General features: G+C 48.4%; 1 protein-coding gene across 4 annotated transcripts in view; it reads left to right on the forward strand.

Annotated features, from left to right (window-relative positions):
• The window catches only part of LTF (lactotransferrin), a 47,525-nt gene that overhangs the window by 18,621 nt on the left and 14,613 nt on the right, over positions 1-14,291 (forward strand). For all 4 annotated transcript variants that reach the window (XM_081246385.1, XM_081246386.1, XM_081246387.1 and 1 more), the window contains 8 exons: positions 3,441-3,604; positions 5,974-6,082; positions 6,382-6,564; positions 6,903-7,050; positions 7,980-8,035; positions 11,314-11,492; positions 11,952-12,126; positions 13,088-13,242. In XM_081246385.1, the coding sequence (XP_081102511.1) occupies positions 3,441-3,604; positions 5,974-6,082; positions 6,382-6,564; positions 6,903-7,050; positions 7,980-8,035; positions 11,314-11,492; positions 11,952-12,126; positions 13,088-13,242 (1,169 nt within the window). The remainder of the gene's footprint in view (positions 1-3,440; positions 3,605-5,973; positions 6,083-6,381; positions 6,565-6,902; positions 7,051-7,979; positions 8,036-11,313; positions 11,493-11,951; positions 12,127-13,087; positions 13,243-14,291) is intronic.

The following is a 14,291-nucleotide window of genomic DNA, read 5'->3' on the forward strand; positions in this document are numbered from 1 at the left end:
CTGGCAGAGCTCCCCGAAGGGTCTTCCGGGTCCCTGTCCCATTTTGTCCTACCCATAGTACTGTTACATGCGTATACATGGGGGGAAAATGAGACTCAGAGAGGGTGAGTGACTTGCCCAAGATACACAGGAGACTGGAGATGGAATCCCAGCTCCTGCAAGGACTATGTAACTTGGGCAAGAGAGAGTCTTTCTGAACCTTAGTTTCATTTAAAAACGGTCCAATCCTCTTCCCACACAGCTGTGAGGAGGGGGCAGGGGCCACCTGCTCTGTGGTAGGCAAAGGTGTACACAAGCCTCCCACTGCAGAAGGTCAGGGGTGCTGGCACAGACCCTGCTGATGGGACCCTTCTGCCAGAGGGTGTGAGAGAAGTGATTGGTTTCTTGTTTTTAATGTGCCAGGACTAGAAGGGGACCAAATAGAAGGGACTAAACAATTGTTAGTTCTGTACCCAAGTATCTGAAATAATTTCTGGGGTGCTCTGAGGACACTCACCTATGAGGGACATTAGTGATGTAAATGTGAGGGCAGGGCTTCCTGCAGTGGAGGGGGAGGGTCCAGGGCAGCAGCGGTAAGGGCTCGCGGGTGTCAGCAACTACGCAGTGTGTGTGCATGGGGCTCAGAGTGAAAGCCCAGGTGTCATCCCCTCCTCCCAGCGGCAGCCCAGTGCAGCCTCCTCCTGTCCTAGGGCATCTACTCCGGGCTGCGAGCTTCCTGGATGAAAAGGGGTGGCTAAAGGATAGCAATGAGCTTATGCCCCCAAACCTGTCCCTGTCTTTTCTGGTCCCCTTCTCCAAATTCCTTCCCATGGGTATTGGTTATTTCTCTCTTCTCTAAGGCAGGATTGGCCTAGCCAGGACCAACTGCTCAGGACCAACTTCCCTTCTGCTCCCTGACACGTGGCCTGCTTGGGCCCACAGCACAGGGTCAGGGCCACCTGGGAGAGGCCTGAGGGGTAGGAAGCCTTGCTTTCCTAGAGGTGTTTACGGGTGGTGGTCTGGATTCTGGCTCAGAGTTGCACCACTGGGTTCCATTTTCACTTGAATCTTTGGTTGTCTTGGCCCCCACAGAGGTCTGCAGTTTAAATCCTGCAGTCCATGGGATGGTGGCCAATGTCCCAAAGTGTCACGGAATCCCTTGTCCTACCCAGTGGAAGGAGTGGCAGCTGCCCTAGGGGATTCCTGCCCTGCTCCTCATGGGTGTCCTGGCTGGCAAAGGCTGGGTGGGGTGGGAAGAGTAACTCCATCCCAGCCCCTGCCTTTGAGACAGGGGCACTACATGTCTGCACAGAAGGAATCTGAGGATTTGTACTTTCAGGAAGATTCCCTCGAGGCTCAGGTGGGCAGCATCTGAGTGGCTGAGACAGATCAGGAGCAGGGCTAGGGATACAGGAGGGGCCAGGCCCAGACCTGCTTCAGGGAGCATTTTGTCTTGAGAGGGACACATAGCTTCAGAGCTGGCTGGTGGGAGCTGTGGAGGGGATGAACAGAATGCTGTGTTCTGCACCCAGCCCTGGTGTTTGGGGGTGCTGGGGACTGTGGATCTCAGAAAACCTCTCAGTGATGCTTTAGTTTCGTGGTTCATCCCCTCCCAGGGGAGCAAACGAGCTCTTCTCCATGTTCCCATTCCTGCCCCTGCTCACGCCCTCCCCCCAGCTTGAGACATGGTCTTCGTTTTGCTCTCTCCCTTCAGGTCCCATCTATTACTAAGCTAACTTTTCACACCAGCTCCTTATTTCTGCCCTGTTCTCCATTCTCGATGCCTTTCTGCCTGGTTCCCAGGTTTCAGTCCACCTGTCCCTGCCCTCCCAATGAGTCACTGCTCCACTGCTTCCCAATAAGACCTTCTTGGGCCAGCACTGGAGGCTCTCCATGATCTGACCCCAAACACTTTACCAGCCCCATCTCCATGGCAGCCCATCTCTAACACAGTTAGCCTAAATAGGCAGGGGGTTTGGTGTCTGACTGCCTAGGTTCAAATCCTAGATCCTAACTTATTAGTTGTGAAACCTTGGGCAAGCCACATAACTAGTTCAAGCCACAGTTTCATCACCTGGAAATTGCGGATATCGGCAAAACCCACAATAAAGAGGGGCTGGGAGGGTTGAAGGAGACAGAACACATGAAGGGCTGAGTAAAGACCTGCGTAGAATGTGCTTACAACCGTCGTTGTGCACGTGACCCATTGTTCCCACTTCTTGGAATGTGCCCCCCCCCCCCGCCCCATTATTGGCTGAGGTCATGGAGACATCACTCCTGGCTTGGTATTTGTTCTCTTCTAGAGCATTCATCATACTTAGCGTCCTCTTTTTGGGCTTTTGCCTCTCCAGGTGGGAGGTGAGAGCTGGTGCTCTCTGCTTGCACGTTCCTCTGCACATCACTCAGTGCTGTGTGTACAGAGGGCATCCAGGAAATGCTATTGGGTCACAAATGGCTGAATCTGATAAGGCTAATTCTCACTTCAGGACGGTTCCAGGAAGGTTTCCAAGGATAGATTACACCCCCAGAGATTTCCCTGGGATGATGGCTGGTGGAGGAAGGGTGTGGCAGCCACACCCTTGGCGGGTGTCTCAATACCCTGGTGGATCTGACTGCTCATGAATAGGAGGTGGCAGAGGGCTGAATGGTCCGCCCAAAGCACATCCTAAAGGGGAGGTGGCTTTTGCAACCAAGAGTTTTTTGTTTTTTGTTTTTGGTACCGACTTTACTGAGGTATATTTTACATATCATAAAATTCACCTATTTAAAGTGTACAATTTAACGATTTTTAGGAATTTACCAAGTGGTGCAACCATCACGGTAAATCAGTTTTAGAACATTTCCATCCCCCCATAAGAGTCCTCTCTCTGATACACTGGTGAATGGTGATAACTCAGGCAAACTGACCCAAACTGACAACACCTACTGCAGCTACTGACAAGGGGTGCGGTGTATTTTCCTTTGTCCCTTTGGCATCCTCTGGGAGATGCTCGTAGCCACAACAATCTAGAGAGACCCAGATTCCAGGTGGGACGTTGCCACTGCTGAGCAGCCATCACTCAGTGTCCTCAAGAGTCAGATTCCACACCAGAAACACAGGAGTAATAATCCCTTCCCTGCCTGCCTCCCAGGTTCCAGGGGGAGAAAGCAGGTGGAAGAACTCCATAAACTGATAGAAGGCAGCATCATTGTTTTTCTCAGGAAATAGGAAGTATGGCAGTCATAGGAGGGCAAAGAATCCAGAGAGACAATCCAGATTGTCTCCTCTGATTCGTTGAGAATTACAGCCCTCTGGCCAGCATGGTGGTGTCATTAGGCTAGCAAGACACCTCCATTTGAGGAGAGTGGCCTGACTTAGCCACAGAATGGAGAGGGAAGGGGAGGACAACTCCATGAGAGGGTGAGGCGGTCTCTTCCATGGGCAGTGGTGGAGCCCTCACTCCTCGGCCTCTTTCTCCCAGGACTGTGTCTGGCTGTCCCTAAGAAAAATGTTCGATGGTGCGCCATATCACAACCAGAGTGGTTAAAATGCTACCGATGGCAATGGACGATGAAAAGACTGGGTACTCCCTCTGTCACCTGTGTGAGGAGGACCTCTCGCTTTGAATGTATCCAGGCCATTGCAGTAAGTCCATGTCATAGGTTGGGTGGGACCAGACTGAAAGGGACAGGATCGGAGCGCAATAGAATATGTGTTCTCCCTGCTCCCTCTGTTCTTCTTCCTGGACACCTGTAAGCTGGGAGCTGTCCTCTCTCATAGGACACAATGCTATTTTGAAAGCAGAAATTAACATTCTGAAGTGGAGAACCACGTGTAGGGAAACTGGGATTGCCACAGAAATTGTGAATAAGCAAAAAATTTGAAAGCACCAGAGTGAATATGCAACAGCTCTGACAAGTGACTGCCATTTACACTTTATAAAGAACTAAGTCAATTGGTAAGAAACGTAGGATCATATAAGAAAAACAATATGAGGAGATGGAGTTCATAATGAATAAAAATACTTATGAAAATGTTCCCCTTAATAGTCAAGAGAAATACAAATCTAAGCAATTTGTTAGCACTTGCATTTCTGAAATAATAACCCTTAATAAAATGAAACCCTGTCCCACTGGTGATTCTATAGTGAAATTGATCCTCATAGTGAGTGGCATTCCAAATTAGAAATGAATCAGCTGGAAAGCAGAATGGCAGTGACAGCCAAGGCCTTGAAGATAAAATGCCTATTGTCTGGGTGATCCCACCCTCAGATGCCTATCCGAAGGCAACAGGTCATCAGAAGGAAAAACAAGCTATGAGGACAAAGCTGTCCATAAAAGTAGAGTTTTAACAGCAAAGAGTTAAAAGGAACCCAGTTGGTGAACATTGAAGGGAATTTTTTAAATTTAGCTTAATAAATTATGGAACAGCCACATTTATAATAAAATATCATGAAGTCAATAAAATCAGTAAAGGCACTACAGAAGTAAGAAAATGTAGTGAGTTTTAGATGAAGAAAACAGTCCGCAAAATATTATCTGTACCAGGTTGCAAATATGAGAAATAGGTAAGCATATGAGGAGTAATGTGCCAAAGAGAATGAACATGGTTTATTATTATGATAAGTTTAAGATATATTAAGAGTTAAAATTTCTATTCAATAAACAAGAACTTAAAAGAAATATAGAGCAAAAAAAGGGGAGAAAGCATCTAGAACAACTTTTTTTTTTACATCTTTATTGGAGTATAATTGCTTTACAATGGTGTGTTAGTTTCTGCTTTATAACAAAGTGAATCAGTTATACATATACATATGTTCCCATTTCCCTTCCCTCTTGCATCTCCCTCCCTCCCACCCTCCCTATCCTACCCCTCCAGGTGGTCACAGAGCACCTATCTGATCTCCCTGTGCTATGCAGCTGCTTCCCACTAGCTATCTATTTTACATTTGGTAGTGTATATAGGTCCATGCCACTCTCTCACTTTGTCCCAGCTTACCATTCCCCCTCCCCATACCCTCAAGTCCATTCTCTAGTAGGTCTGTGTCTTTATTCCTGTCTTACCCCTAGGTTCTTCATGACATTTTTTTTTATTCTTAAATTCCATATATATGTGTTAGCATATGGTATTTGTCCTTCTCTCTCCGACTCACTTCACTCTGCATGACAGACTCTAGGTCCATCCACCTCATTACAAATGGCTCAATTTCATTTCTTTTTACGGCTGAGTAATATTCCATTGTATATATGTGCCACATCTTCTTTATCCATTCATCCAATGATGGACACTTAGGTTGTTTCCATCTCCGGGCTATTGTAAATAGAGCTGCAGTGAACATTTTGGTACATGACTCTTTTTGAATTATGGTTTTCTCAGGGTATATGCCCAGTAGTGGGATTGCTGGGTCATATGGTAGTTCTATTTGTAGCTTTTTAAGGAACCTCCATACTGTTCTCCATAGTGGCTGTACCAATTCACATTCTCATCAACAGTGCAAGAGTGTTCCCTTTTCTCCACACACTCTCCAGCATTTATTGTTTCTAGATTTTTTGATGATGGCCATTCTGACTGGTATGAGATGATATCTCATTGTAGTTTTGATTTGCATTTCTCTAATGATTAATGATGTTGAGCATTCTTTCATGTGTTTGTTGGCAGTCTGTATATCTTCTTTGGAGAAATGTCTATTTAGGTCTTCTGCCCATTTTTGGATTGGGTTGTAGAACAACTTTTAATATAAATGACCGCGAAGGTTGCGATCCGCGGAGAAATCTAAGCCACGTGAAAAAGCGGCCACCCGCCAGCCTCAGGAGTTAAAGCAGTTCCGCTGGGGCGCATTACCCAAAAAGAGGGGCCTTGGGCTTGTGCCACCTCTCATGGCACCTGCGAGGACATGACTGAAAGCTGACCCTTTGGAAGATCCTTCCAGCCATGGAGCCTTCTGACCTTCTGAAATTTGCTTGCGTGGCTTAGGGCGGGTTTTCTCCTGAAGCCGGTCTGGCCTCTGCTTTCAGGCAAAAAAGGCAGATGCTGTGACCCTGGATGGTGGTTTGGTGTTTGAGGCAGGCCTGGACCCCTACAAACTGCGGCCGGTAGCGGCGGAGGTCTACGGGACGGAAAAGCGTGAGCTGTCCCTGGGGACCCAGAAGTTGGGGTGGCCTGGGCCCTGGGCTCCGTGGAGTCAGAGTGGATGAACCACAGAGGTGGTGTCTCGGGCAGCATCACACTTACAGGGAACGGAGTCCCTGGGCTCTTTGGGCCGGTCGCTGACCCACCGGGGAAACAGAGCAGGCTCTGGGCTGCAGTGACCAGAAGAAATGGCAGATCACATTCCCCTTCCCATTGGGGGCTTGGTCAGGGTGGGCTGTTTCTCTCCCTCCGGTCCAGGCTAAGAGCTCTCGATTCTTTCTGCCCTTTTTCAGAGCCCCAAACCCAGTATTATGCCGTGGCTGTAGTGAAGAAGGGCAGCAACTTTCAGCTGAACCAGCTACAAGGCCGGAAGTCCTGCCACACGGGCCTTGGCAGGTCCGCCGGGTGGAACATCCCTATGGGGATACTTCGCCCGTTCTTGAACTGGACAGGGCCACCTGAGCCCCTCCAGAAAGGTAAGATGGCTGGGGGAGGGGTGTTGGGGGTGATCTCAGGCTGGGGTCTCTACTCCAGTGGCACATACACAAGCCACTTCGGGATGGCCCAGGTGGACATGTGGGATGACTCCAAGGCAGGGGTGAAGTTAACTGATGTGAAACCTGCAGGGGCAGGGTCTACCCGCATCAGCAGCCCTGAGAGGTGGCAGCTGAGTCTGTTCTCAGCCACAGTACATCTCTCTGAGCTGCTAGCTTTGCAAAGGCTGACAGGCAGGGGTGGAGGGAGAGCACACTGGGGGATGCCACTGGCTGTGGCCCGGTGCTCACACTCTGGTTCATTTCTCTCTGTTCAACAGCTGTGGCCAAATTCTTCTCTGCCAGCTGTGTTCCCTGCGTGGTTGGAAAAGACTACCCCAACCTCTGTCAACTGTGCACAGGGACAGGGGGAAATAAATGTGCCTGCTCCTCCCAGGAACCATATTTTGGCTATTCTGGTGCCTTCAAGTGAGTGAGACTGTCCTCTTCTCCCCAGTGGCCCACATGTCCTCCGGCTAGGAAGCGCTTTCTCTGGTCCCAAATAGAGCTCAGTCAGCTAGTGGGGACCATCGAGGGGGTCCAGTCCTACTGCTGTGCAGACAGAGAAACTGAGTCCGAAGAGAGTGCCCAGTGCACTTTCCCCTCTAACCCCCCAGGCCCGACATGTGCCCTCTTACCTCTGCACCAGCCCCATGAGCAGCCACCTGGCCAGCGGCCCCTTCTGTCCCCCCAGAGAACCCTGAATCGGGCTTTGTCCCTCTGTTGTCCTGGGTTCCTCCTGCTGACTCTGTCCCCTCCATAACCACAGAGGGACTGAAGGAGTCTTGTCATGAGAAGACCAGTCCCAGGCTCCTGGCCAGGCGGGGCAGCCTGGCCTGTCCCGGAGCCAGGAGGCGGTGGGCTCCGCTTGACTTGCTGGCCCCATCCCCTCTCTGCAAACCCCCCACCCAACTGATGCTGCTCCTATTCCACCATCTGCCTCTCGGACTCAGGCGTTTTGTGCAGGGAGGCCTCCTTGCTTCTCCGCTGGCCAGGGCACATCTGCCACTTAGTCCTGGGAGAAAAAAGCTACATGGCCAAGGACACTACTTTTACCCTCTGGTGTAGAGGCTTCGAAACTCTTTTACATAGAAGGACAAAGTTTGGCCCTCTCAGCCCTTAAAGCAGAAAGCAGGGGTCTCCGGCCAGCACCTGAGCCCTTCCTCCTCAGAATTCACCTGGAGGTGACCCTTGAAGCTTTCCCAGTGGGGAAGCCCCAAAGCCTGAGGGCCGTGCTCTCCACAGATCAGGAGCCCACAGAAGACAAGCCCCAGGACCCTGTTTCACAGGGAGGCACAAGGAAGAAGTCGGGGAGGACCGCTCTGTGCTGACCCTTCTGGTGCTTTCTCATCCCACAGGTGTCTGCAAGACGGGGCTGGAGATGTGGCTTTCGTGAAAGACAGTACAGTGTTTGGTAAGAGAGGAAGAGCCACGGGTACTGCCTCCTTTCCTTTTCTTTCCTTATTTTATTTCATTTCATTTTATTGTAATTCCAAGTAGTGAGCTAATTTGACTCCTCATTCCTGGCCCACGATCATCAAGGTTCCCTACAGAGCATAGCTCTTATTTTATGTTATTTTATATTTTAAACGATCAGTTTTCTTCAACTCTCCCATGCCCGCTGTCTTTCTCTTCCCCCTCAAAGATGCCCATGCCAACGTATTTGACACGTGTCCTCCGAAATATATGTGGTCTTGCAAAATGTGTAGTGCTGGTTTGTGTTTCTGGATTCTAAGCTCACAGAAGCTTTACTGATCATTATCGATCATGATGTGATCAAGGTTTTCCACTCAGCATTTTGTTTTGGAGATTTATCCATGTTGTTGTACTTGTCTGGTTCAGTGGTTCTAACAGACGAGAAATGCTCCATGGAAAGCACACATCACTTTTTTTTTTTTTTTTTTTTTTTTTGGCTGCATTGGGTCTTCGTTGCTGCGTGCGGGATTTCTCTAGTTGCAGCAAGCGGGAGCTACTCTTCGTTGCGGTGCCCGGGCTTCTCATTGTGGTGGCTTCTCTTGTTGTGGAACATGGGCTCTACGCACGTGGGCTTCAGTAGTTGCAGTGTGCGGGCTGAGTAGTTGTGGCTCGCGGGCTCTAGAGCACAGGCTCAGTAGTTGTTGCAGCTAAGTGCATGGGCTTAGTTGCTCTGCAGCATATGGGATCTTCCCGGACCAGGGATCAAACCCGTGTCCCTGCACTGGCAAGCGGTTTCTTACCCACTGCGCCACCAGGGAAGTCCACACACATCACATTTTATTATCTATGGTTGTAAAGCAATAGATATATCATTGTTGGTTTATTTTGCATTTCTCTGACGTCTAGTGAGTTTGATCATCTCAATATACTTGCTAGTAGTTTGGGCTTCCCTTTCTTCTTTTATGATCTTTGACTATTTTCCTCTTCATTTTCATGTCTGTTTCTTCATGATTTTGATTCAAGGCTAGGCATCCCTTCTCTCTAGATATCCAGCCATTGTTGGTTCTAGACTTTAGGGAAGTCTTTTCTCAGTCAAAAAATCTGTCAGTAGCACCTTTGTTGAACAGAAGCCCTTGATATTGATAAGGTCAAATTGGTCACTTTTGCCCTGCTGGTTTGTGTTTTGGGGACTTTTAAAGATGCCCTTCTCCCTCCAAATCATAAAGATTTTCTACAATAAGATTTATAGACTCCCCTCCCTAATACACACTTGTTTGTTCATACGTTCTCTACCTAGGAAATCAGGTATGGATTTAACTTCAGCATTTTCCCCCTTTAGAGTGAGACCATTTTCCTTACATTAACGACTGTAAAAAATTCCACCCTTTTCCTACTGATATGTGGAGCCTCCTATACATCAAGCTTGTTTATAATCATGGATCAGTTTCTGAGCTATTTTGTTTCATTGGTCTATTTGTATTTTTCTGCTTTTATTACTCTGGCTTGTAGTGGTTCTTAATAGCTTGTGGGGGTCTGGGGAGAGAGAGCGTGCACGCAAGCGCCTTCCCCCAACACTTTGCTATTTATTTTCTAACTAAAATTTTAGAATTATTTTGTTGAATTTCTAAAAACATCACACTTTAAGTAGAATTGTATTGAATTTAAATTGATTCATGAAAAATTGACAGATTTATGTCAAACTGTCCAATCCCTTATCATGATACATCTCTCCCTTTTGATCACACCTCTTTTTATGTCCCTTAATAGAACTTATAGAACTTAACATTTTTCTCTTGGTCTCCTGCATTGTTTGTTTTTGTTTTATTTCAGCTGCGCAGCATGGCTTGCGTGATCTCAGTTCTCCAACCAGGGATTGAACCCAGGCCATGGCAGTGAAAGCACCGAATCCTAACCCCTAGGCCCCTAGGGAACTCCTTCCTGCATTGTTTAATGAGGCTAATTACCAGCTATTTAATGGTTTTAGTTGCTATTATAGTATCATATTCTGTATTAGTTTCTGTTTTATTATTGCTAATGAGAGTAACACTTGATTTTTGTAGTATTGCCTTGCTGGACTCTCTTGTTAGTTTTATTAGTTTTTTCTTGGTTTCATTGGCTTTTCTATGTAGGTGAGTACCTCATCTTTAAAAAATCAGAGTTTGTCTTTTTCCCAGTGTTTATATCTCTTATTTCTTTAGTAAATTGTGAAATCCAGGTTGTCTGATATTGTGTTGGCAACGTGACAGCTTACATCTTTGCCTTGTTTCTGATTTTGAAGTGACTGTTTACATTTTCTTCTTTTAATATCATTTTGCTGTAGATATTTTGATAAGTGGCATTTATCAAGTTTAATACCTTTGCCAAGTTCTCTATGTTACTAGTTTTCCAAAACTAAAAAAAAAAACACATATAGATGTTGAACATATAAATGCTTTTTCTGCACCTATTAGGATTAAGATGATCTCATGGTTTTCCTTTAACCCATTCTTGTCATGAATTACTTTAGCTTCTTTGACATTCAGCCATTCTTTTGTAAATGGAATAAACTGATAAACCTTAATCCTGATCTATTAGTTTTAAAATACTCTGTTATATTGAGTTTGCTAATTACTTTAGATTTTTGTGTTTATGTTCATAAGTAAAATAGGTCTGTAATTATTCCCTCCTGTACTTCTTTCTCTGATTTTGTGATCAAGATTATACTAAGCTCATAAAACAACTTGGGTCAGTTTCCGTCACTTTATATATTCTGAAGCAATTTACATGTGATATACATTAACAGTTCCATATTGGGATGAACTCACTCATAAAAATAATCTTTTCTCTTCTTTTGATACACCCAAGTGTTGAGAAGTGGCTCAACTGTATTTCTTGCTTTAAATTTTTTCTTGTTTTTATTCTTGCTAGAGATGTGGGTAAGGCAGCAGCCCCTGGCTGGCCCCCTGGCCTTGTCTCCATCACGTGACCCTTTTCTGGGTGGAGTTGCCGTGGAAACAGATGGGTCTGGTTCAGCCTCCTTGGCTTGCCAGGCAGGAGTTGCAGCAACCCCAGGGCCTGTATGATCCAATCAGAGGAACATGGGCTTGCCCCTAAGGCTTTTTGGGCACTGTCTTTACCTTTCTGGATATTCTGGAGCAATCCACTGACCCCCAGTTTTGTCAACTGTGTAAGATGTCTCCTCCAGCTCAAATTCTATGGGGGAAGGGGAACTACAGCTCATGGCTACTGTCTGGCGTTGCCTCATCTGGGCTCCCCTCTGCCTCCCTCTTTCCCTAGAGAACCTGCCAGAGAAGGCTGACAGGGACCAGTATGAGCTGCTCTGCCCAAACAATACTCGGAAGCCAGTGGATGCATTCAAGGAGTGCCACCTAGCCCAGGTCCCTTCTCACGCTGTTGTGGCCCGAAGTGTGGATGGCAAGGAGGACTTGATCTGGAAGCTTCTCCACAAGGCACAGGTATCCCCACCCAGAGTACCCCTAACCTGCTTGGATTTGGTGGTGGGGAGGTTTCCTTCCTTCCTTCCCTCCCTAACTTCCCGCCACTGTAGAAGTCCTCTGTAGCCTCACTGCACAGATGCAGTGGCTTGCCTGTCTCTAGGCCATACTCCACACAGCAGGAACAATGAAGCCCCTTCTAGCATTACGGACTGGCGGTGTCTCATGGGCTGGAGTAGAAGCAGGGGGAGGACAATGCAATATTCTCAGGACTCTGAGGTGCTTGGAACCCAGCAGCTCTTTAAAGATGAAGCCATAACTGAGCTATGTCACAGGGATGGCATGAGTCCCTCTATGGGAGGAAGTCAACCAAGGTTCCTCCTCTCAGAATCATCCCTAAGTTCCAGATATTCTTTTTCAACATCGTGTTTTTGTTTCCTATTTACCACTGACATCATAATTCTCTTTTCCCTTAATTAGGAGAAGTTTGGAAAAAGCACTCTACAGCGGTTCCAGCTCTTTGGCTCTCCTCGTGGGCAGAAGGACCTGCTGTTCAAAGACTCTGCCCTTGGGTTTTTGAGGATCCCCTCAAGGATAGATTCTGGGCTGTACCTGGGCTTCCACTACCTCACCGCATTGCAGGGCCTGAGGGAAAGTGAGTGAGGACCAGGCAGGCCGCAAGGGCAGGCTGGTGTGGGTGGTGAGCCATGGGTGAGGCCTTCGGGGAGCACCTCACCCCCACCCCATGGGCAGCTTGGCCCTGCTCTGTCGTGGTCACTTGGCCATCTCCCAGCCACTGGAGGTCTTCACCGTGGTAGGTTTGATGTGAGTGTGAGCATCTTCTGTGGACCAAGTCAGGTGAAAAGTGTCTCCAAAGGAATGTGTCGCCTCCTGATAATACTGCCACAGGTCCCTGTGTGTGTCAGGCTCCCCAGCCCTGACAGAACAGTCGGTTTGCCTCCCAGGAAGTGGGAAGTATGAACATGAACCAAGAGAGCCAGGGCTTCTCCTGGGATAAATCCAGAGGCCTGGTGGGACACGGCCCAGTGCCTGGGCCCTGAACTTGGCTGGGATACCACATTGGGCCAGATCAGCCATGGCTCCTTCTCTACTGGAGGCTTCAGATGGAGTCTGGGTGAACTGGGAAGCTGCGCTGTTGTCAGTGGTGGTGACTGCCTGCCTTAGGGGAAGTCAGGACAGGACTCAAGTTCCCCTAGGCCATCTCTTGGGGCTGCCACTGTTTCTGTGTCCTGGAGCTTTTATCCCGTAGGACAGATATTAGGCAGTATCTCGGTATCTCTTTCATTACACTAAAGCTTGAAGGGTGGATTAGAAGCCGGGGAAGCCTCCAAAGGAACAGAAACGAGACACAAGGAGGGCTATGCCTGAAGAAGGGTTTGGGAAGCTGAGAGTGGGGGGCGGGGGGAGAGGAGCACGTGGAAGGGAAGAGGCGCAGGTGTCTGATTCCACTCTTCCCTGGAGGAAGTAGCTCCCGCCCAGCGAGCGTCGGGGCAGGAAGGGCGCTCTGAGTGGAGCCCGCGCTCCAGGGAGGTCGGCGGGCCTGGGTGTCCCTCGCTGGGCTCAGGGCACCTGCCGACCGCCATGTCCCCGGGCAGCTGCAGCGGAGGTGGAGGCGCGGCGCGCGCGGGTCGTGTGGTGCGCGGTGGGACCCGAGGAGCAGCGCAAGTGCCAGCAGTGGAGCCTCCAGAGCAGCCAGAGCGTGGCCTGCGCCACGGCCTCTACCACCGAGGACTGCATCGCCCTGGTGCTGGTAGGTGGCCGGCGGCGGGCCTGCGGGCGGTGCGCGCGGGGCACCGCTCCTAGGAGACCGAGGTCACAGGTATCTGGTCTGAGGCGAGGCGGACCTTAGAGGCGCTCCAGCCCCGGGGGCGGGGTCTGCTCGCGCCTGCGCAGTGTGGGAACAGGTACAGCTTTCCGTCTGCAATGTGTTTACTGTGGGCTTTCCAATCTGATTTTAAGAACAGGTTGCGATGAATGCAGGTAATTTGGAAAATATAGAAAGATGTGATGTAAAAACAAACAAAATACTGGGACCTCACGCAGAGATACCACAGTTAGAGTTTTGCTAACTTCCCACTCCAAGATTTCTCGGTTCATCATAGTTTAGGCTCGGAACAGTACTGGGTCGTTCCAGTTATGTAGATTGAGTCCTTTTCACTTAACAGTGTATCATGGCCATTTTCCCACGTGACATATTCTTTGAAAACACTTTAAAAAGTGATTTCAGGATATCTTTTATATGGTGTGGCACAGTTTAGCCATGACCCTGTTCTTCTTTGTCTCCTTATTTTGTTGTTAACAATAACCGTGTGCTGTGCAGCCTTGAATAGACATCTTTATCCACATCTCCTATTAGCTTTAATAATGTTGTAAAAAAATTATTACTTAGTCAAAGAGAGAGTTTTACAGTCTTGATGAATCCATGTTCCAGTTCTGGAGCGTGGGCTCGTTCATTCTGATGGTGAGCGAATTTCATTGTTTCTGCTCACTTGTTGAATAGCTTCTGTGTAGCACTTTGAGTGTAGTGCTAATGAGCAGAGACTAGACAAGACCAGCTCTTCCCATCTGTCTCCTCAGTGAGGGAGGCTGGTCCAGGAGGGCATCCCAACAGTGCTCCATGTGCAGAAAGGGATTTTGTTCAGAGGACCGGGCTACCTGTACCCGGTCTTTCCAATGGAAGCGACAGCATGAAAGGCACGTAGGACTCTGGTAGAGAATTAATAGTGCACGTGGAGTGTCCTTGGGGTCCTCACTTCAACTCTTGCTGCTTTACTGGGGCACCTGACAGCCATTCTCTTA

Source organism: Mesoplodon bidens, assembly GCF_964165515.1.
Source record: "Mesoplodon bidens genome assembly, chromosome: 10".
Classification (NCBI taxonomy): Eukaryota; Metazoa; Chordata; class Mammalia; order Artiodactyla; family Ziphiidae; genus Mesoplodon; species Mesoplodon bidens.